Source organism: Geotrypetes seraphini, chromosome 7 (genome assembly GCF_902459505.1).
Source record: "Geotrypetes seraphini chromosome 7, aGeoSer1.1, whole genome shotgun sequence".
Taxonomy (NCBI): domain Eukaryota; kingdom Metazoa; phylum Chordata; class Amphibia; order Gymnophiona; family Dermophiidae; genus Geotrypetes; species Geotrypetes seraphini.
Window position 1 is genome coordinate 49,009,734 of NC_047090.1, and position 23,229 is coordinate 49,032,962.

The 23,229-nt window shown below is 43.4% G+C and overlaps 1 protein-coding gene across 16 annotated transcripts in view; it reads right to left on the reverse strand.

Annotated features, from left to right (window-relative positions):
• MICAL3 (microtubule associated monooxygenase, calponin and LIM domain containing 3) overlaps positions 1 to 23,229 on the reverse strand; it is a 711,269-nt gene that overhangs the window by 70,252 nt on the left and 617,788 nt on the right. For all 16 annotated transcript variants that reach the window (XM_033950898.1, XM_033950894.1, XM_033950891.1 and 13 more), the window contains one exon: positions 15,338 to 15,436. In XM_033950898.1, coding sequence (XP_033806789.1) covers positions 15,338 to 15,436 — 99 coding nt within the window. The remainder of the gene's footprint in view (positions 1 to 15,337; positions 15,437 to 23,229) is intronic.

The following is a 23,229-nucleotide window of genomic DNA, read 5'->3' on the forward strand; positions in this document are numbered from 1 at the left end:
CATCCAAATATTTATTAAATAAATATGTTTTTAGTAGTTTCCTAAAAGTAAATAGGAAGTAGAGGGCAATAGAAAAGGACAGAAGTCCGATTCTCATGTAGTTGACTGATAAGAAAGCAATCTACCATGATGCTTTATTCTACAAAGCAAGCCAAGTAATTAACAAATGCCATATAAGCAACTAATCTGGGCAGCTAATTTCTTTAAAAAGTAACTTTTCTGAATTGCTTATGCGTTGCTGTGTCTTAAAATTACAAAGCTGTCCTATTCTTCTGCTTTAGAAGATGGCAATACATCCATTCATTTAACAATATTGAAAAAAGTAAGGTACCGTATTTTTCGCTTCATAAGACGCACTTTTTTCCATCCAAAATTGCCCATAATTGGGTGGAAATTTGGGTGCGTCTTATAAAGCAAAGGTAACTTTTTTTAAACACCCCCACCCCGTTGTACCTTTTTAAAATGTCCCACTCGTTGGGGGAACATGGGCTGACTACTCTCCGCCCCCACTGCTCGCCACCACTACGCTGCAACTCCAGGAAGGGAAGGGCCAGTGTGCAGCAATTGTACATCGCCGGCTCACAAATCTTCCTCTGACGTTGGGGGAAGGCATGTGGGCTGGCGACGTGCAATCGCTGCACGTTGGCCCTTCCCTTCCTGGAGTTGCGGCGCAAGGCGGCAGCGGACCGGGGGCAGAGGAGGAGGAATCGGCGGCAAGGTTGGGTAAGGTGGTAGTAAAGAGAAGTGGTTTGAACACTCCTCCTCTTTCCTCCTTCGATACTGCTGCCAAGTCCTGACAGGATGTGACTTCATAGGCCAGCTGCTGTGAGGAGGGAGGGCTAGCATCAGCATCAAAATCAGTGACAGAGGACAGAGATCCCTTCTAGTCCTAATGTTGCTGCTTGATACTAATGCTGGACTTCCTTCCTCGTGGCAGCTGGCCTATGAAGCTGCGTCTTGTCAGGACCATGTAGTAGCATCATAGAAGGGAGAAAGGAACAGGCCTGAGGATGCAGAGCATGGGAGGTGATAAAACAGAGTACGTCTGGGCCTGGGTCATGGGTGCCAAAATAGAAGTGGATCCAGGATACCATAACATTTTGAGCCAGCCCTGGACTGGGAGATCTTGATTGCCCAGTTTGCAATTCAGAAGATGGAGGTTGTTTTTGTTTTTTCCTGGTAACTACTAAATTATGAAATATACCATGTTTTTTGTTCCAACTTGGGAGATTCAAATTCAGGAAACTTTATTGGAATGACAATTGGCACTCTGTGGCAGATTAGTGTAACACATTGTTGTTGGCATTCCAGAATCCACATTCAGGGCCAGATTCTCAAAACTTAAAGTTGGTTAAGGGTAGGCAGGCTTCGGCGTGGCAGGGTGGACAAAGGACAAAGGCTGGAAGGCAGTGAGGAGGCACGAACTCGGGACATAGGAGGGAGGGAGGATGAAGAATTAAGGCTGGAAGGCAGTGAGGGGGCACAAACTCAGGACATGGGAGGGAGGGAATAGAAAGGGACAATTGTTGGGCCTGAGTGAAGAAAGGAAGAAGACTCATGAAATCACCAGACAACAAAGTTTCAAGTTTTCAAGTTTATTAGGATTTTATATACCGCCTATCAAGGTTATCTAAGTGGTTTTACAATCAGGTACTCAAGCATTTTCCCTATCTGGCCCGGTGGGCTCACAATCTATCTAACGTACCTGGGGCTAAGGAGGATTAAGTGACTTGCCCAGGGTCACAAGGAGCAATTAGTTATCAAAATGTGTCAGTTTAGAGAATTTATATCTGCTATGCATATAAGGGGAACAGGGTGCAGAGCCTTGCAAGGAGTGTGGGGTTGGGTGCAGAGCCTGGCAGGGAGTGAGGGGGGCTGGGTGCAGAGCCTGGTATATAGTAGTACACAATGTTTTTTTTTCTTGTTTTCCTACTCTAAATCTAGGGTGCGTCTTATGGGTCTCTTATGGAGCGAAAAATACAGTAGTATTTTTTTTCAAGCTATTTTTTTAAGGCTTTTCAAATAGGAATACAATTAGTGCAAAAACAAGCATTTGGACAATACCAAGCAACAGAACTAAGAACCTTACAAAAATAGTCCCCTACAAAACCTCTCCAAGTTACCATACATTTTATATAATAGTTACATCCGAGTCATAACCACCATAATTACTGAAAATTCACATCCCAGTCTCTATGAAACTTCTTCAGACGGCCCCTCCTTGAGCAGTTGAGACATTAAACATATATAATCCACTTTGTTATACCATGATGTCAAAGTGGGCGCATGAGGTGTCTTCCTGGTTCATAGATAAAACTGCGGAAGGCAAAGGCGCGCGCCGACAACTGATCGCAAGACGGAGGTGTGCGCCGAAGAAAATGACAGTTTTTAGGGGCTCCGACGGGGGGTTTTGTTGGGGAGCCCCCCCACTTTACTTAATACAGATCACGGCGGCATTGTGGGTGGTTTGGGGGGTTGTAACCCCCCCTCATTATACTGTAAACTTAACATTTTCCCTGTTTTTAGGGAAAAAGTGAAGTTTTCAGTAAAATGTGGGGGGTTACAACCCCCCAAACCCCCCACAACGCCCCCCACAACGCGGCGCGATCTGTATAAAGTAAAGTGGGGGGTTCCCCCCACACCCCCCCCCCCGTTGGAGCCCCTAAAAACAGTTATTTTCTTCGGCGCGTGCCTCCGCACTGCGCTCAGTTGTCGGCGCGCACCTTTGTCTTCCACGGTTTTAACCTGACACTGTCTTCCATCCTTTAGCTATCAATATCCTTGTAGTAGTAAAGATGTGAAAATCTCACCTGTAGATTTCTTTAGAAATGCCCTTCACTGGAAAATTCAGTAAACAGCTTTCAGCCACCTTGGGATATAATATTGAAGTACATTTCTGGAAATTTAACAGCAGGGTAACCCAGAAAGAGGTAATTTGTGAACAGTCCTGCCAAATATGTGCAAAGGTACCCAATTACCCACAATTACACCAATACTTCCTGTCCCCAGATTTGTAGATTTTACGTAGCCTCCCAGGTGTATAATACCATTGATAAAAGAGCTTGTAGCCATTCTCCGTAAAGGAGTAGCCATAGATAGTTTTAAGAGGCTACAAAATCCCTGCTTCCATTTTTGTTCTGTGAAAGTTTTCCCAAGACCCATCTGGTGATATCTTGCGATACCAGGTTGTATTAGCATACAAGAGCAGAATATATCCCCCTCCCCATATCTGTCAAAGGTCTGTTTCCAAGGGATGCGCCTCCAAACAAAGCCTTGCACTCTATAAAATCTCAGAGTTGTTATTGAAAAAGTGATCTATTCAGTATTCCAAATTCTTCCTGCAGTTCTGAAAAGGATCTCAACCTCCCCTCCTGCCAGACTTGGCCTAGGACACATAATGAATTAGCTGCCCACTGTTGATATGTGTCATCAATACCGCCCAGCACAAAATCAGGAGCATATTGGATAGGGGTAAATTGAATGTACTGACTATGGATGGGCTGGGGAGGGCATCAATGGGAACTCCAGTAACTTGGAACATGAGGATGTTACTGGTCAGACTTTATGGTAGATATCCTGCAAACAGGATGGTTGGATAGGCTGGCATGAGCTTGGACGGCAACTTCAGCATTTGGAACCTAAGACAATACCAGGTGGACTTTACAGTCTATGACCCAGAAATATCAAAGAAGAGACAAGTTAATTTAATCATGTATTTGTAATGGGTATAACTAATAGGCAGACTAGATGGACCATTCAGGTCTTATCTGCCATCATTTACTATGTTACTATGAAGGAACATCCTAGTTCTATGGTATACATTCTTCCAGATGGTATATCACATATCTATTAAGAAAGGGTGGTGTTGTTGTAATTTAGACAGTGAGAGCCAGGGTATCATCCAGAGTGGCAGAGATCCCACCCAGTGTTGCAGTACAATCATCCACGGTTTATGCACCTTATGCCATCAATAAGAGATCTTTTCTAAGAGGGAAGCGGAATGATATAGGAGAAAGTTAGGAACACCCATTTCACCAGAAATCTGGCCATGTCAGGGTGAGATGCAAGCGAAGGACTACAGTCTCGGGCTCTGAAACAAAAGAGCCCAGCGAGTTGGACCCAAAGAGAAGCCATGGTGAGGCCCTTATCAGGGCCCGCTGGGAGAAATGCTAGGAGCGGAATAAGGCTCCACACTCTGAGAGAGTAGGTCTGGAACAGCCCGCAACCGAAGGCCTTGACCTACACAAAAACACATCAGATCTGCATACCACGGTCTGCAAGATCCATCTGGAGCCACCAGAATGGCCCTTTCCTGAAGAGTCACAATTCAGTGAAGGACCTGATCTATCATGGGCCAGGGAGGAAACACATACAGTAGAACTCCCTATAGATACAACTGTACCAGTGCATCTAGGTCCTCGCTTCTGGGCTCAGACCTTCGACTGAAGAATTGGATGGCTTTCGAGTGCTTTGTTGCTACTATTAAGTCGGAGTGAGACCAACCCCAGTACTGCACAATGGCTTGAAACACTGCTGAGGAAGGCGTCCACTTGCCCAGATCAAAGGTCTGTCTGCTAAGGAAGTCTGCCTGTCTGCTACATAGATTGACGAAAGGTCTTGGAGATTATGCATTGTCCAGAGAAAGAGTAGTGGGCTTCCTTAGCCAGAGAAGCACTCTTGCGTCCTCTCTGGCGAGTGACAAATGCCACCGCTGTCACATTGTCGTAGAAGACTTGGGCTGCTGGGCCTTCCAGAAACATGTGCAATTTCACCAGAGCTAAGTGAATGGTTGATTGACCATTGCCTTAGAGAGGGCGTCCTACTCCTCTGAATGGGATAATAGTTGCCATGGCATCTGTTGTCAGAACCACCCAAGATGAAATTCGCAGCTGCATACCCCTGGAGAGAAACTGTGGAAGGAACCATCAATTCCTGCTGGCCCAGGCCCCCAGAGTCCAATGAAGAGCTGCTTGCATTGCTGCAGTCTGCAGAGCCCAGCATGAGAGCAACACGTGCTGCAAAAGATGAGCAAGCGCCCTTGCCCAAGGGACCACATATATGAAGGCTGCCATGGACCCCAGGAACTGAGAAAGTCCCACGAAAAAGAAGTTGCTTTGCCCAGAATGCAAGAATCTAAGAGCACAGCTTCTGTCTGCATGCCTCTGGAAGTTAAAGATAAACTCGGCCAGCTGCTGTGTTGATCAAGACCCCTAGATATTCCAGGGATTGCATCAAGGTCAAAGTGCTTTTCCTGTAAAGCACACTGCAACCCAGGCCTTCTAGGATCTGGACCACCTAATCCACCATGTGCCGACCCTTGGTCAACGAGGGGGTTTTGAACAGCTGAATGTCCAAAAATGGGTGCACCTGCAGCCCCATCTTCCTCCAGTGAACTGGCACGACCACTATCACCTTGGAGAAGGTACAAGGCACCATAAGCAGGCTAAAAGGCAGAGCTGACAACTAATAAAGATTTCCCAAAACATGAAACCGGAGGAAAAGCTAGTGCTCCTGATAAATGAGAATATGTAAGTAAGCCTCTGTGACAGCCTCTCCTGGGGCCACTGCCGCTATCACATTGTCACCATGCGAAAGCGTGGAACTTTGAGCACTGCATTTATATGTGTAAGATCCAGGATTGGACTCCAATCGTCTGAGTTCTCCTTTGGCACGATCAAGAACATGGAGTAACTGCCCAAACCCAAGACTTCGGGCAGTACTGGCTCCAAGGCATGAATAACCAACAATCTTTGTACAGTAGCATGCACTTTGACCACCCTGTCCAGGTGCCCCATGGGAGAGTCCACAAACCAATCTCTCAGAGGCCGGGCATAGTCTAGGTCAGTGATGGCTAACCTTTTTGAGCCCGAGTGCCCAAACTGCCGCACAAAACCAAAGAATTTCCTCAAAGTGCCAGCACGTCAATTTAACCTTAATAACAAGATTTTAGTATCTAAAAACTCTTTATAAAGTTGCCTGAACTATGTAACATCATTTTTAAAGGTTGGAATCTTTGTATTGTCAGAGAATCAATTTGATTCACAATCCTTTGGTTTTCATTTCAATTTATTGGCAATTTATAATGTTTTAATGATTTCATTCAATTTAATGAATTTAGGAAGAATTTGATTCAGTTACACAATATATTTTAAATGTATTATTCACATAACATGTCAAATGTATCCTGAGTAAAAAAAAAAGATAAACTTCTTAAAACTGTTAACTCTGTCAAGACTCGGTGTGCATTCCCAAAGAGTCTATACATGTTTTTTTGTAAAATTTACAATCAAATTAGAAAATAGTTAAATCATTACATTTCTAATAATATGATGTAAAGAAAACAAAAGAGCTTTCAATTAAACCAACCGTTTTTATTGGAAATTCCAGATTGGAATACAACAGGGCCATGTAAAGTCCCTTTTTTAAATAACATCTTTAAATAATATTTAAATAACTTAGAAAGTGTCTTAACTGCAAACTGAAAACACTGCTTCATGTAAACATATGCATTGGGCATGCTCTGAAAAAAATTAATGTGATTTTTGTTGTTGCATGCATGCTGATAACTTGTCAATCCTTGGCTCATAGTGCGTTAATTTCAGAACAAAACATGCAGCACTCATGTCATCCGTTAATCTGTTTCTAGCATCAGATTTTATATGATTCAAAGCCGAAAACAGCTGCTCACAAGCATAGGATGACCCAAACAAAGTAAGAAGAGCAATCCCAAGTGCTTTCATGGACTTAAAATTGTCTGCCAGAGAATTCCACGCTTTTAGGATTTCATTTTCAGAACTGCTAGCAGTGATTTCATTTGTCACCCTTTCACACTCAATACGTTCAAGAGCCGCACGCAGGTCATTGAATTTACTTTTCCAGATAGAGCTTTCTTGAAATTCCAGTAGCTCCATTTCCAAATTTTGAATATCCAACCACTGTAAGCAGGAAAGATCAAGATCTTCAAATGTGGACTTTTCTGGGGAAGTTATAAATGAAAGGGTTGTCTCCATCTTACGGAACTGAGAAAATCTTTTACTAAAATTCTCCTTTGCTTCGGCTACAATGGTGGAATATGCTTTGTGGATTTCCTGGTGTTTTTTATGACTGTCCACAAATGTTGTAGAATTATCCAAATGTATTTTTAGGTTGGGAAAATATTTTAGCTGTCCACTCTCAAGGTCTTTTTCAAAAACATGCAATTTTCTCTCAAAAGCTTTGATGTCACTAAACATGCTTTCTGCTGTTTTTCCCATGCCTTGTAATTTTTTGTTTAGTACATTAAAGTGGTTAGTAAAATCTGTAAAGAACATGAGGTTGGTAAGCCAGGCCATGTTGGTGAGTTGAGGATAGTCTTCCCCCTTTTCGTTCATAAATAGCCTAACTTCTTCCAAGCAGGCCACAAATCTCTCTAACACTCGTCCTCTGCTCAGCCACCGGACATTATTGTACATCAGTAAAGTGTTATATTGTGCCTGAACCTCATCAAGAAGGGCTTGAAATTGTCGAAAATTAAGAGCACGCACCATGATGAAGTTCACCATTTTTGTTACATCTTTGAGGACATCGTCAAGTTTTTTGCTGCTTTCTTTGGCACAGAGAGCCTCTTGATGTATTATGCAGTGAAATTGAATCAGTGGATGTTTTGCTTCCTTAGCAAAGAAATGAATGAATCCTGATGTTGTCCCCACCATGCTAGGTGCTCCATCACTAGTAACTGAAATTACTTTTTCTGGACTTATGTCTAGTGATGAAAAAGCCTCCATCACAGCATTGTGGATATCTATCCCTTGTGTTCTTCCAGGCAAAGACAGCAGTTTTACCAGCTCTTCTCTCATGATGTCACCAGTAGCATAACGCAAAATGAGCGCTAGTCTTGCATGGTTAGTAATATCTGTACTTTCATCCAAGCACATGGAGTAGAAGGGTGCTTTTTGTAAGTCGCAAGTAAGCTGTTGACTAACATCAGCAGCCATTCGCAGAACCCTATCTTTTGCAGTATTTCTGCTTAGCGGCATCTCAGAGATGCGCTGCACAATTTAATCCTTGTTTTGGAAATCATGGAAGAGTGAATTACTCCCAGCCAAAATTGCCTTTTTGATAAAATCTCCATCAGAGAGGGGCTTACCATGTTTTGCCATGCACAGTGAAATTTGAAAGCTGGCAACTGTAAGATGATTAGTTTGTGAAAGATAGTTGCTAAAACTAAGAGACTGGGAGTGATATTTCTTTAATTTTCCTACAAGGAACTCTTTTCTTTGAGCTAAACCAAGTTCAGCAACACTGTTATGGTTGGTCTCAAAGTGACGTTTGACACTTGATGTGCGAGACACAACACTTTCATTACACATAATACACAATGCTTTCCCACTGCGTTCAATCACTCCATATGTACTCTGTCCAGGCCTCTTGGAATGGTCTTCCACTATCTGTTTTTGCTTTTTTTGCTGTACTCATTTTCTTTGTTCAAGACTTCAAGTCTACAAAAAGATAAAATTTGTATAATAAAAAAATCTAATGAAGTGCTGTATACAAATCCGTCCCCATAAAAAAATATGTGATTGGGGAATTTTACTAATTGTAGACATCCGTTTTGGTCAAAAAATATACTGTCTGGGTGAAAACCGGACTTGTGCAACCTGAGTATATGGGAAAAGGACTTTTATTTTTCATTATTGGAGCCTTTGTTATTTTATTATGATGTTTACAAAAGCACTGTGAAGGGCCACATATACACTTTACTGTTTTTTGCTATATTGAGTTTTCCATAAGGTACAGCGCAGAGGATTAGTGTGTTGGTTGTTCACAGAGAGCCCAGCCCTCCTCTCAGCTTACTGAACTTCTCTATGCAATCATCATAAGCAGCTTTTTTATTTCCTCGAATTTAGCATGTCCCCCATGGAAGATACAGAGGTTTTTACAGAGGAGCACATTATTAGACACATTAACTTCCCCCTATATCCTCACCTCTCTAGCAAGGGAGCACTAGGAACTGTTCCTGATTACAGATGTCACATGTGGAGTCACACTACAGCCTCACTGAGTTCCTATGACAGACTCAGTGTGAAGCTTCTCTTCCTCCCCCCACTTCCCCCTCACACACTGCCTGGCTCATAGGATACTAAGGGGAAGACAGGCAGGCTAAACATCCACTCAGGACTACAGCCAGCACAGGAGGATGGGCCGCGGCCCACTGGGACAATGCCCGGTCCTCCCAATGGCCAGTCCGGCCCTGTTGCCAGGTGAGCTGCAAAGCAGACACCAGCACACTCGCCTCCCGCCGCGCCGCATATCTTAATTGCGGACTAGAGAGTTGCGCGGGGACAGAAATCCCACCCGTCCCCGCCAAAGTCTCACCCGTCCCCACCCGTCCCCGTGAGGAATGTCCTCCGTCCCCACCCGTCCCCGTGAGGAATCCCCTCAGTCCCCGCCCGTCCCTATAAACTTCAGAAATAGTTATTTCATTTAATTATGCTACTGAATTAAAGGCTCTGGTAGAAACCCATTTACAAATAAGCAAAAAGACTTTATTAATTTGGAAATATTAATTGGGAAGAATACACACTTTGTAAACAGGTTTCTACCAGAGCCTCTTTTGTTTATAAATTTTTATCAACACAACTAATATACTACTTTATCCTGAAGCAAAAAAAAAAAAAGAAAAAAAGAAATAGAATTCTTTCCTACCTTTGTTGCCTGGTTTCTGCTTTCCTCATGTTCTCATTCAGTTCCTTCCATCCACTGTCTTTCTTCCTTCTGCGTCTTCCATTTGCTCTGTTACTGTGCCTCTCCCTTTCTCCCCCCTTCCAAATTGGTCTGGCACCCATCTTCTTCCCTCCGCTCCCCCCATAGTCTGGCATCTCTGTCTTCTTCCCTGCCAGCGTCTTCTCCCCACTCTCTCTTCCCCATTTCCTTTCAGCATCCTTCTCCCCCCCCATCTTCCCCATGTCCTGTCAGCGTCCTTCTCCCCCCTCTGTCTTCCCCATGGCCTTTCAGCATCCTTCTCCACCCCCCCGTCTTCCCCATGACCTTTCAGCGTCCTTCTCCACCCCTTTGTCTTCCCCATGTGCTTTCAGCGTCCTTCTCCCCCCCCGCCATCTTCCCCATGTCCTGTCAGCATCCTTCTCCCCCTTCTGTCTTCCACAAATGCTTTCAGTGTCCTTCCCCCCCCACCCCGTCTTCCCCATGGCCTTTCAGCGTCCTTCTTCACCCCTTTGTCTTCCCCATGTGCTTTCAGCGTCCTTCTCCCCCCCCACCGTCTTCCCCATGTCCTGTCAGCATCCTTCTCCCCCTTCTGTCTTCCATAAATGCTTTCAGTGTCCTTCCCCCCCACCCCGTCTTCCCCATGGCCTTTCAGCGTCCTTCTTCACCCCTTTGTCTTCTCCATGTGCTTTCAGTGTCCTTCTCCCCCCCCCCATCTTCCCCATGTCCTGTCAGCGTCCTTCTCCCCCTTCTGTCTTCCACAAATGTTTTCAGTGTCCTTCCCCCCCCCACCCCGTCTTCTCCATGGCCTTTCAGCGTCCTTCTTCACCCCTTTGTCTTCCCCAGTGCTTTCAGCGTCCTTCTCCCCCCTCCTTCTCTCCCGCCCCGGGTGCAGCACAGCCGGCCAGGTCCCCTTACTTTTGTGGCGCTTCCGCGACCGACAACAGCCCCGGTCTGACAAACCTCCCTGCCCTTAACCGCGAATCTAAATTTCCTTCTTACAGCTGCTGTAAGAAGGTAATTTAGATTCGCGGTTAAGGGCAGGGAGGTTTGTCAGACCGGGGCTGTTGTCGGTCGCGGAAGCGCCACAAAAGTAAGGGGACCTGGCCGGCTGTGCTGCACACGGGGTGGGGCGGACCGCCCTCCTCCCTTGGTAGCCACTCGAGCCGCGAGGCTACTCCTCACCTACCCTGCCTGCAGCACAGAGCCGAACGGAAGTCTTCCCGACATCAGCGCTGACGTCGGAGTGAGGGAGGGCTTTGTTTAAGCCCTCCCTCCCCTCCGACGTCAGCGCTGACGTCGGGAAGACTTCCGTTCGGCTCTGTGCTGCAAGCAGAGCAGGTAGGGAGAAAAGCCGCGCGACTTAATACATCCAGCACCGCAGGAACCCTGCGACCCTCGGAGGCATCCCCACGGGATCCCCGCGACCCGTGCAGCTCTCTATTGTGGACCTTCCCGCGTGCCAGCTGCAAGGCCTTCGCGTGCCACAGCTGGCACGCGTGCCATAGGTTCGCCATCGCTGGTCTAGGTCAGTGGTTCCCAACCCTGTCCTGGAGAACCACCAGCCAGTCACCAGTCAGTTTTGGGTAAGCCTAATGAGTATGAATGAGAGAGATTTGCTTATAATGGAGGTGACAGGCATGCAAATCTGCTCCATGATGATTTTGTTTTTAAATTATGTATGTAACTCTGTGAACCGTTTAGTTATAAACGGTATAGAAATTTTTAAAACAAAATAAATAAATAACCTGACTGGCTGGTGGTCCTCCAGGACAGGATTGGGAACCACTGGTCTAGATTGTAGCCGGACCAAATAATGTCCAGAATCCACTGATAGGACGAGATAAGAGTCTGCCCCCGACATATAGAAAGACCTCCCTCAACCTGGTGCTAGAGCACTTTTTCTTTTTTTAACACAGGGAGCTGAAAGAGAAGCGGAAGACTGGCTACACCTGGAGCCCAAGAACTTCTGCCTGTAGCCTTGGGAAATTCTCTCAGATGTGGAGCCTGAATATGTTTTGTCTTAAAGTAGTAGCTCATAGATGTTTTGTCTTTTTTAGCTCTAGCTTAGTGCATGATGAGTAGTCAGGATTGCAATAGTGACTAGGCAGGGATAATAGTGATTGACACAATGTTTTTCATATATTTTCTTAGGTATTATTTATTCATATCATAGCTTTTTTCAACTGATTCTCTGAAGAAATACCAACGAAACGGATCCGTCAGAGTCAGTTATTGTGGCCTCTATAAGTGGTTTTTCTGTGAACTTTCTATGAATTCAGTTTTATGTGACTAAATTGTTATTTTGCACAGAATTGCTATTTGCACAGATGCTTTAGCTAACTTATAAAAACTACTACTAAAAGTTTTTTTTCATAGTATTATATTAATTGTCACACTTAACAAATTACTGTATTTATATCAAAAGGAAGGAGGCGGACCAATGATTGAAACCATTATATTATATTGCATTTATCAAATAACCATAGGCTGTTATGAGACACAGCAGTACAGTCTGAGGTTTGCCTTCTTTCATTAACTATCTATCAGTACAACTGAATTCACAAATTAATAAATTAATCTTTTTTATTCTACTTTTGTTATATATATGAGAATACCTAGAACCATGAAAATTTTAGCACCCCGAATCTCTAGAGGTTCTGGGTCTGCTGTCAGGCAGAGTCAGAGGGCTACGGTCCACTACAGAATGGATGAGATCATCCAAGCCCTTGACAAATAACAATTGCCCCTCAAAAGGAAGCCTAGAAAGAGTAGTTTTAGAGGTGGAACCACCAGCCCACTGTCTAATCCAGAGCATTTTGCGAGCAGATATTGAATAGGCCGACAGCCTACCCAGGACGCACATAAGATCATTCACAGCATCAGCAACATAACCTACTCCAGCCAAAAGAAGCTGAGGAGGGGGCTCTACAGTCTCACTCACCATAGTGCACAGCTGGGACAGACAAGCACATGTGACAAAGGACTTTACCAGAGCAGCCTTTATGCCCAAAGCTGCTGCCTCAAATAGTCCACCTGGTGGTCCTGCATGTCCTTAAGCACCACATCACCCTCACTAGGAAAGAAGTGCACTTAAGTCACCTGTGCCACCAAAGAGTGCACTTTGGCTGACCAAGAAGCTGCTGGAACTCCAGCACTGTAGGATACAAACGAAACATAGCTCTCGCAACCATGAGAGCACCCTGTTCAGAGAACCATTGCTCCGAGATCAGAATGCTCAAAGCACAGGGAAAAGCAGAAGACTGCGACCACATACCATATAGCCACGAAGATGAAGTGGACAGAGCCGACTGAGTGACTAAGTTCAACTCCTGCATAGACTCCAAGAAGAGAGTAGGCAAAGTCATAGATTTAAATAAACACAGAATTGTAGGATTGTCCCCAGGTTCTAAAGCATCTGAAGGATCCGAAGATCCAACATACAGCCCCGGATCACCAGTCATGGGAAATGCAGCGCCGGAAAACAAGAGGTCTACAAGCTGGTCAATATCATCATCAGTATCCCCTGAATAGAGGCTGACTGTGAAGAGGCTGTGACCAAAGAAACAATGGCAGCCAAAGACGCATTTGCGGCAGAGTGGGAATGCATAAGAGAATGGCTGCTCTGAAATACATTTCACAGATATTTCATGAAATCAGGGAAAGCTTCTGGACCCTGGGGCATAGTCACTCTTTGATGACTGCACCTTACATTTCTTGAGCTCCAGAAAGTCCACATCCTGTTGTGCAGAACCTTCAGCCTTGCCGAGCCCCAAACAGAGAGAAGGTCGCCCCAACAGGCTAGCCAAGCATTTTGTCCCTTGCTTAGGGTAAAGGCTAAACTTTGTGCTGCCACCTCTCCTGGCTGTGCCTCACGGCACGTTGCACAAGGACTCTCCTTAGGTGCTAAATTTGTGTAACCCTGGCAAAAATCTGAAGTAGGAGAGCCCAAAGACTCCATCCCAACATGTCTTGAGACAAAAATTGCCAATTTGAAAGAGCAGGAAGCTGTAGATAAAATGACTGCTAAAAATTCAAGATGGCTGCCGCTAAAAAATTCACGATATTTTTCACATAGAAAAAGTCACAAAAATGACGATTTTAGGATTTTTCAGGTAGAGGAGCAAAGGGGATCTATAGAAACTTTCAAAACTGCCAAATTCAGACCCATTTACCTCATAGGCTGTAATAACCTTACTCACTGTGAACTGTGTTGTGCTGGATAAGTCCTGCAGCCTGCCTCAGCTCTTTTAATGTAGCTGGAATCAGAAAATCACTGGGAATGCCTCTTCGATGTAGATCTTCAGGCTGCCTGTCAGGCACGGTGCTTAACTGTACCTCCATCCCAGTGGACCTACGGATGTGCACAGGGAAGGGTAGAGGCAGAAAAAACCAGCCAGCACCCTGCGAGACACTGCTGAGCCTCCTAAGGGTAATTAACAGCCTGCGCTCGACCCCTGCTAAACAGTAGGTGAGACAAAAAGCAGGGATAGCCCCGAGCTCCGAAGAAACTGATGCAGGCTGGTTAAAAGGTACCACCAGGGATCAGCCTGTCTGCTACAGACTGAAGTCTGCTTGTTCTCAACGCAGGCAGAGCTGAAGAATTGCTTCAAGTACCAGCAATCCCCCAAAGTGACCAAAAACACCAAAGAAAATAATAAAAAGGGGAGAGCAGAGCAGAAACACTTCTTCAGGATGCATGCAAAAGGGAAAAACTACAGGTGGTGTTAGAGCTTCCAGTGAAGTAGAAGAGAGTCACAGAAAAACATCTAGAGTGGATTCCTACTGCATATGGCACGTGGCCATTGGGAGATAACCCACATGCCTTAAATGTCTTACCTACTGCCCAGGAAACATTTATTCCTTACTGATAAACCTAACTTTAAACTTTGACAAGTTCACTAAAGCAAAATATATTTCTGCACATCACAAACCCCTTCCTAGCCAAGGAAAATGCTTGATTCAGGAATCAGCATTTATCACACTTCTGTTTTTCTTTTAGTTAAAAAAAAAAAAAAAAAAAAAAGCAGCAATCAATTTCACTCACCAACTCTTTCAACTAAACCTCCTCTTTGATTCCACTGCTTGAGCCATCGGCCAAACAAATGGCTTTTTGCTACACTTATCTCCAGGTCACAAAATAATTATGTACACTTCCCTTCAGGCATGCCCTCCTCTCAGTGTACATGTTCAGGAAAAAAACAAAACCTTTCAACCAGTCAGAATATTTACAGATTTCAAACAATCATTACTATTTATTTTTATCACTCTCCAGTCTCATTTGCACATATCCCTCCAAACCTCTCCACATTGTTCAAGTTCACTCTGAATTAAGAGTTCTTCCCAAACCAGGAACATACGTAGCACTGGTTGTATCTCCTCAAGGAACATCAGCACAGTCAGAGTCTGTTTACCATACTTGCATGAAGCTAGTAATAGCAAGAGTGCTATGGCACTGATGAGAATGACACATAGGTAGGACAACCCTGTGAGCATATATGGTAATAGCAATAACTATTTCATACCTGCAGTTCTAAGAATAAGAATGCATAAGCACAGGTATTAGTTTTAAGCCCCTTTGTCATAAAATACAGGGATTATCACTTCCATATTTTATTGTTAATTCACACATATTTACCTAGTTCTTCCAATTTATCATTATTCAGCTTCAGATCCTGCTCCTCTGCCTCCAGGTGATGTAAATGCTCCTCTGCTTCTGCATCAGATGGAATATCATCTTTCCATAGATAACATGGATGAGAATAGAAAAGAGCAAAACAGAGAAGTGAGATGCAAATACCACACTGAGTCATTGCATTTATAAAGTTACAAGACCCTAGTTTCAAAATTAGTTTTCCATAGGAGATCTTTTCCAGAAAACAGGCCTATTTATTTGGGTAGCAGCAGCTGGAGCCATCTACAGATTTTCAGTGGCATTACGTGAATAATGTAGCTAAAAATCACTAGAGATTGTTCCAGTACCAATCCCGAGATCTCTAGGCTCCAGTGTTCGTTGATGTAGTTTTAGTATTTGAAATAAAGCATTTGAATTTCCTGTGTTCAGGAACTGGCTCCACATGGTGTGCTTTTTGGGTCTAGGTTCCAGTGTTCGTTGGTGTAGTTTTAATATTTGAAATAAAGCATTTGCACTTTATACTCCTGTGTCCAGGAACTGGCTCCACGTGGTGTGCTTTGTGGACGTTTCCAGTACCAATCCAACAGTGCCAGGGTGGTCTGGGGATGCAGCCTGAATTTGTCAAGAAACTGGTGATATTCAACATTGGTATTTAAAAGGGTCATTTCATAAATAATGCACACTATTTCTTTTTTTTATTTACATGGTTGGTTTTTTTTTTCAAGTATTTATTTACAATCCTTCAATATAGTCTCCCTGCTTTGCAATGACTGAGTCCCAATGTCCGGGAAGCTTAATTATTCCATTCAAGACACCGTTTTGTTCAGTTGCCGAATGGCTCGGGTACCGGCAGAAGAAATCTTTTCCAGAGATGCAAAACGATGTCCAAGCATAGGTTGTTTCAACTTTGGAAAAAGGCCGAAGTCTGGTGGACTCATGTCTGGACTGAAGGAAGCATGAGGCAACACCTCCCAGCCGTATTAGCGTAGTTTTTCAATGACGAGTGGAGAGCTCCATCTTCCCCACGACCCAAAAATTTTCAACGAGCTCAAAAATCAAACAAATGATGATTTTTGCTTATGATCTTGAAGGCATCATCATCACAGACAAAGTTTCATGTGGAAGAAGTGTCACAGCAGTGTATTATCATGATTTTTTGCAAAAAATGCACAAAACCCGACCTCAGTTGCTCTTGGCTGAGCCACTCATTCTTCTCAACACTCACCCTTACATAGGAAATGTCATTGAAAAACTAGACAAATATGCTATTGCTCACTGGAACGGGTGCATGGGGAGCACTGGGTCTATGGATCTGATTTTCCTTTCTACTTTTACCCCCTCAAACAGGATTTCCACATGGTATGTAGAGGGTAGGGATTGTCAGGGGGAGGGGTGTTTAGCCTCTTTAGTGAGGGAGTGGTCTGCTGAATTGGGGATTGAGGTCTCCATACCTACATTTACTTTTCCAAACCCTGTATGCCCATGTGAAAGCGGTGACCCTCCATGAGACACAATATAAAATTCTGCACAGGGCATACCTTACTCGTTCTAGAGGGCATACTATGGGATTCTGGACTACTGATATTTGTCTTAAATGCAAAACTCAGAGCGGTACTTTCTTCCACTCCTTTATTGATTGTCAGAAACTGGCTCTTTGGGATTCTGTACAACATTTTTTGGCTAGATTGTTGAGGGGTGCTTTACCTTAGACTAGCTCTGCTTTACTGATGGGAGATGTTCAAGAAATGGCACACCAGGGATTGGATGTCTTCTCAAAAATTTGTTCTGCATGCTATTCTCTTGGTGAAAAAATTCATTTTCAAATATTGGGCCTCTGAGGAGGCTCCATCGTACTCTATGTGGATTACCTTGATGAAGCAGCAGGCACGCTATGAACTGGATACCTACTTGTCTCGACCTCAAGATGTCTGGAAATCCTATTGTGCTTTATGGGAAGGGTTTATGGACAATACTGCTTGCATCCCATAGTTTGTATTTTGCAGTTTGCAGGTTTTCTGGTGCTGTTTGCTGTTACCGCCACTTGCCATTGTTCCCACTGCTGTTTCCCCTACCTTCCTGGGGGCTTGGATCCTCGATTGGTTTCCTCTCACTCATTGTCATTTTTGTGTTCCAGCAGATGGGGTTCTGCCTAATATAAGTGTGGGGTGTCCCACGGTGTGTGTATTACTTGATTAGATGCCTGGTAGAACGTGTGTGTTGAATCGTTTGGGGATTCTGAGTGTTCTTTTCTAGTACAATAAGGACAGAAGTGGCCGGCTGGAAAGATTTGTTATTCTTTCTTCTCTTAATGCCTTCTGTATTGCTTAACGATAAGATTGTATTATTTGAACTTGAACCACTGCAGTTGTGCTGCTTCTGCTACTGTTTTGTTGTCCTGTTTGATACCATGGTTGCACTTGTACTTTGGTTTTGTATGTGCTTGGTTGCCTTCTGTCTTAATAAACATGATATCACACACACAAAAAAGAAGTCAAAGCCAAAAGATCTGTAAAATCTTGAGTGCAATAGTTAATAGTTATTTGTGTTGCACATGATATGACCCTCTCAAGTACCTCAAGAAGGATATGGAGGTACTTGAGAGGGTCCAGAGAAGAGCAACTAAGCTAATAAAGGGCATGGAGGACCTCTCATATACTGACAGACTGAAAAAGCTAGGGCTTTTCTCCATGGAAAAGCGGAGACTTAGAGGAGACATGATAGAAACCTTCAAGATCATGAAGGGCATAGAAAAAATAGACAGGGACAGATATTTCAAATTAAGGGGATCAATAAGTACAAGGGGGCACTCAGAGAAATTGAAAGGGGAGAGGTTTAGAACAAACGCCAGGAAGTTCTTTTTCACACAGAGGGTGGTGGATACATGGAACGCGCTTACAGAGGATGTGATAAACAGGAGCACGCTATAGGGGTTCAAAGAAGCTTTGGATAGGTACTTGGAAGACAAAGGGATTGAGGGGTACAGATAAGAGTAGAGGTAGATTATAGGGATGGGATTAGAGGTAAGTCACAAAATTAATCAGGGACCACTGTTCAGGCACTAGGCCTGATGGGCCGCCACGGGAGCGGACCGCTGAGCAAGATGGACCTCTGGTCTGACTCAGCGGGGGCAACTTCTTATGTTCTTATGTTCAAAATCTTTGTCGAAATGTAGATCTAACAATTTGGAGATTTGGAATGCAATTCCACTAACAATAAGAGACTTAAATTCTTTTCAAACATTCCACAGAATATTGATAACATTATTATTCTCTAAGTATCTAACTTCTTGCTTCTCTTAACTTTCTTTATCATCTTCGCTATGTTTTTGATTTATTCTCTTCTTCTTGGTTTATTTAATCTTCAACATTATTGTTGTTATTATTAATTTATAATTATTAACCAAGTTGAGCTCCATTTTCCATGGAGATGACCCGGTCTATAAACTTAAGTTTTAGTTTAGTTTAAGCTATTCAAGGAATTTTATGGCATTCAGATCTTCCATATTTCAGGAATTCCCAATACATTACATTTGTGATTTTTTATTCTGCCATTACCTTACGGTTCAAGGCGGATTACAGAAGAGGATTTCTTGACATGTCCAGAGATGTTACAGAATAGAGTGGGTTGCTTCAGAGGATTGAAATGTTTCATACGGTGTTAGTTAGTCTTCATGGATTTCTTGAATAGCAGGGATTTTATTTATTTTCTGAAAGTTTTGTAGTCTGGGGTCGCAATTAGTAGATTGGAGAGTTGGTGGTCTAGTTTTGCTGCATGTGTGGCTAGAAGGCCATCGTACAGTTTTTTCCCTTTGGTGTCTCTGATTGGAGGGTATGTGAATGGTGTCTGGGTTCTCCTGTGTCTGGTTGTGGTAGTTTGGATTAGGCAGTTGTTCAAGTAGGCTGGGCTGGATTTAAATAATAGACAGTAGAATTTAAATAGTATTCTTGCTTGAATTGTGAGCCAGTGTGAATCGAGGTATGCCTCGGTGATGTGGTCGTGTTTTCATAGTGAATAGATTAGTCTCAGGGCTGTGTTTTGTACTGTTTGTAGGGGCAGGGGAGATATAGGATGTTGCAGTAGTCAAGGAGACAGACCTAGGACTAGGGATTGAACCATGAGCTGGAATTGTTTTCTGTTGAAGAATTTTCGAACTTGCCTTAGGTTTCTCATGACCGCGAATGATTTTTGTATTGTTTTGTTTATTTGTGGTTGCATGGTGCAGCATCTGTCTATCATCATTCCCAGAAGTTTTAGAGTGGGTTGAATGGGGTAGGTGATTGAGTTTATTACTAGGTTTGTTAGGTTGGGGTTTTATTTTTTTCGAGAAGTATGAATTTTGTTTTGTCTGGGTTCAGTTTTAGTTTGTGGTCTTTCATCCATATTACCATTTTATTTTATCTTCTTTATTAATTTCCAGGTACTTTAGTTAGATTGTGAGCCTTCGGGACAGTAAGGGAATTTTTTAAGTACCTTCTTACTTCTCATTTATAAACTTAATGTATATTTTCTTCAAACCACTTAGAACCTAACGGATGTAGCGGTATATAAGAAATAAATTACATTACATTACATTACCACTGTTTCTAGAGTTCTGTGTAGTGTGTCTGTCATGGTGGGCGTTGGCTGATCAAAAGGGAGGAGAATGGTGATGTCGTCTGCATAGCTATAGGAGGTTAAGTCTATTTTGTCTAGGCAGGGATGCAATGTAGAGATTGAAGAGTGTTGGGAATAATGGCGAGGGATGCAATGTAGAGATTGAAGAGTATTGGGGATAATGTCGATCCTTGGGGTACGCCACAGGTGTTGGACCATGGTTTTGATTTTTCTTTGTCTTTACTCTGTAGGTCCTGGATTGTAGGAATCCTTGAAACTATGTGTGTACTTTGCCTGTGATTCCTATTGTATCTAGTATTTGTAGCAGGATGTCGTGGTCTACCAGGTCAAATGCTGCAGGGAGATCTAGTTGAATAATCAGCATGTAATATTGTTTCTTCTGGTACTATTATTGGTATCCTTGAGCTCTCAATTTGTGTGATGCAGCGAGCATTTCTTTGCAAAAACTTATGTTGTCTTCGGCCATAGCCTATTTCTTTTCCAACAATTCAACTCTTGTTTTAAACTGAGTGACTTCAGTTTTCAGCATGGCCTATTCTTCTTTAATATCACTTGTATCCTCTTTGGTTTCAGAGAAGAGTTCCTTTAGACTGTGAAGTTCCTCTACAATGGCTGATGAGGCCTCACCTTTAATTTTACTTGGAGTCGATTTTTGCAGTGATGCTGTCTTTTACCACTTTTTCTGGAAGTCATGTTAAATATGAAGTGTGTAGAAGTTCAGAGGTTGCAGATGTGGTCAGATGATAAGTTTTTAATCATGAGCCATGCAGAGCCTGTTCTTAAGTTGCCATTATGCCAGTGCTCAGCAGTGCCTCCTTGCTAAATCACAATTGACATTAATGCACAATAGGAAACTGATCTGTGTGGTAACTTTAGGGGTAATACTGGACATCCCCCAACAGTAACTGCTTATCCATTGCAATTATCTCACACTAATTTTGGCACCTAAAGTGCAGTAAATAAAATTTTCCCCCAAACTAGTGCTGCCTGATTCCCGATTTGAATCGATTCACCGATTCACTTCGGGTGAATCAATTCAAATATATTTGGTTTTTAAAAAAAATCGGCCTGGCCGATTCAGGGCTCAACTCTCATCCCCGTGCCTTCAGGTCTCCTACAGCGGAAGTGTCAGCGCTGGCCGTCTACTGCTGCTGCCGTTCCTGCTTTAGGGGGGCAAGGGTCAGTCGGGAAGTGCTGGTGTCCTCCGGCTTTCCCCCTGGCCTCCCACTCTTACCTCTACTTCAATTACAGCAACGGAGCAGTCTGCACAGAGGATCGCCGGTGCTTTAGCGATCCTTGCAGTCTGCCGTCGTCTTCAGGAGCACGTTCACTCTGCCGCAGTCCCGCCCCTCCTCTAACATCATGGTCAGGATCATGGCAGATTGAATGTGCTCCTGAAGATGACAGCAGCCTACAAGGATCGCTAAAGCACCAGTGATCCTCTCTGCAGGCTGCTCCACTGCTGTAATTAAGTAAAGGTTAAGACCAGGCGGCTGGGGGGGGGGCAGGCCTTCAGGGGGATGCAGGCCTTCAATAGGGAGACAGGCTTTCAGGGGGGCAGGCTTTCACGGAGGGAACAGGCCTTCAGGGGAGGGGGGCCTGGTATAGAAGTACACGGAGGGAGGGAAGGGGGGTTCAAAAAGACGTGCATATGCCGGACTGGGGGGGGGCGGGAAGAAATAATGGGTCTAAAAACAGAGGAGAGGGAGAGAGATGGTGAACAATGGGATTTAGGGAGGGAAGGAACAGAAAGGGAGAGAAGCTGGACACAAGTGATGATGTGGAAGGGGGGATAGAGATATTGGACAAAAGGGTAGTAGGGAAGAGAAAGGGAAAGATGGTGGACCCTAGGGTGGCGGGGAAGGAGGGAGAGATGCTGGATGAAAGGGTAGTTAAGAAAAGGAGAGATGGTGGATATGGGGATGGTGGGGTCCATCGCTGCAGCTGCGGGGATGGAGACAAAAACAAAGGAAAGATGCCAGACCTCCGGGGAAGGGAAGGGAAACAGAAAGGGAGGAGAGAGATGGAAGATGGATGGTTAGCACCGAGAAAGAAGAAAACGACAAATAGGCAGGAGACCCTGGCAAGCAAGTTACAGAGGACAACCAGAGCATGGGACCAACATGATTTGCATAATGACCAGATAACAAAAGGTAGAAAAAATAATTTTATTTTCTGTTTTGTGATTACAATATGTTAGATTTGAAATATGTATCCTGCCAGAGCTGGTGTTAGACTGCAAACGAGAGCTAGGATTTAACAGAGAGAGGAAAAGTCTTTTTTGTTTATTTGGGTAGGAGAGGGCAAAGGGGTGAAGAGGCTATAAAATAAACCCACAAGGATGTCTGAAAACAACAATACCCAATTGGGCAGGAAAATGGAATTGAATCGAAAAATCGATTCAACAGGCTGAATCAAATTGAATCAAAAATGTTTTTCCTGAATCGGTCAGTACTACCTGAACTATCCACTTATTATATCGAAAAGGACTCTAAATGCACTCTGGTTCTTCATTGATCAAATTGTGAGTCTCTTAAACAGCTTTTACTTGTCAACTGCAATATTGTTTGAAATAAAAGCTGAAAGGTGGACATCCATTGAAATATTCAAGACCATAGTCTATTTATTTTGAGATTCTTTAGGAATGTTTTATTAAGTATGATTGTTTATTTTGCATAGTGGTTTTGGAAAGTACAATTTGAACAAAAGATTCTTATTATCTACGTGATAGGAAATCAAGTTTCAAGTTTTATTTAAAATTTGATGAATCGCTTAATCTTAATACAAAGCAATAAAAATTGGTTTTAAAAATTATCTTTTGCTATGTTTTTCAATAATAATACAGGAGATAGGTAATTACAGCGTAGCTAGCACTACTGTTGGATTCCTTTTTTTCTACGATCTCTCTGATACTTGGAGCAATCCATCTGGCGTTCTGCATGGGTCACCATTATCCCCATTGCTTTTCAATGTTTATATGTCATCATTAGGTGTGCAATTGTCCCAGCTGGGGATAAAATTACTTAGATATGCAGATGACTTTATGATCATTATCCCATTTGCTATCTCTCTCTCTGAAGTTATTCCTAAGGCAACAGAAGTACTAAATTTGATGGAACAATGGATGACTGAATTTAGACTGAAGCTTAATTCAGAAAAAACAAAATTTTTTGTAACTTCGTCACACCCGCTTGATACTAAAACATCACTGTGCATCAATAAACTTACTTATCCTACTTATCCTGGACCAGGGCCTAACCATGAAGGACCAGGTGGACTTT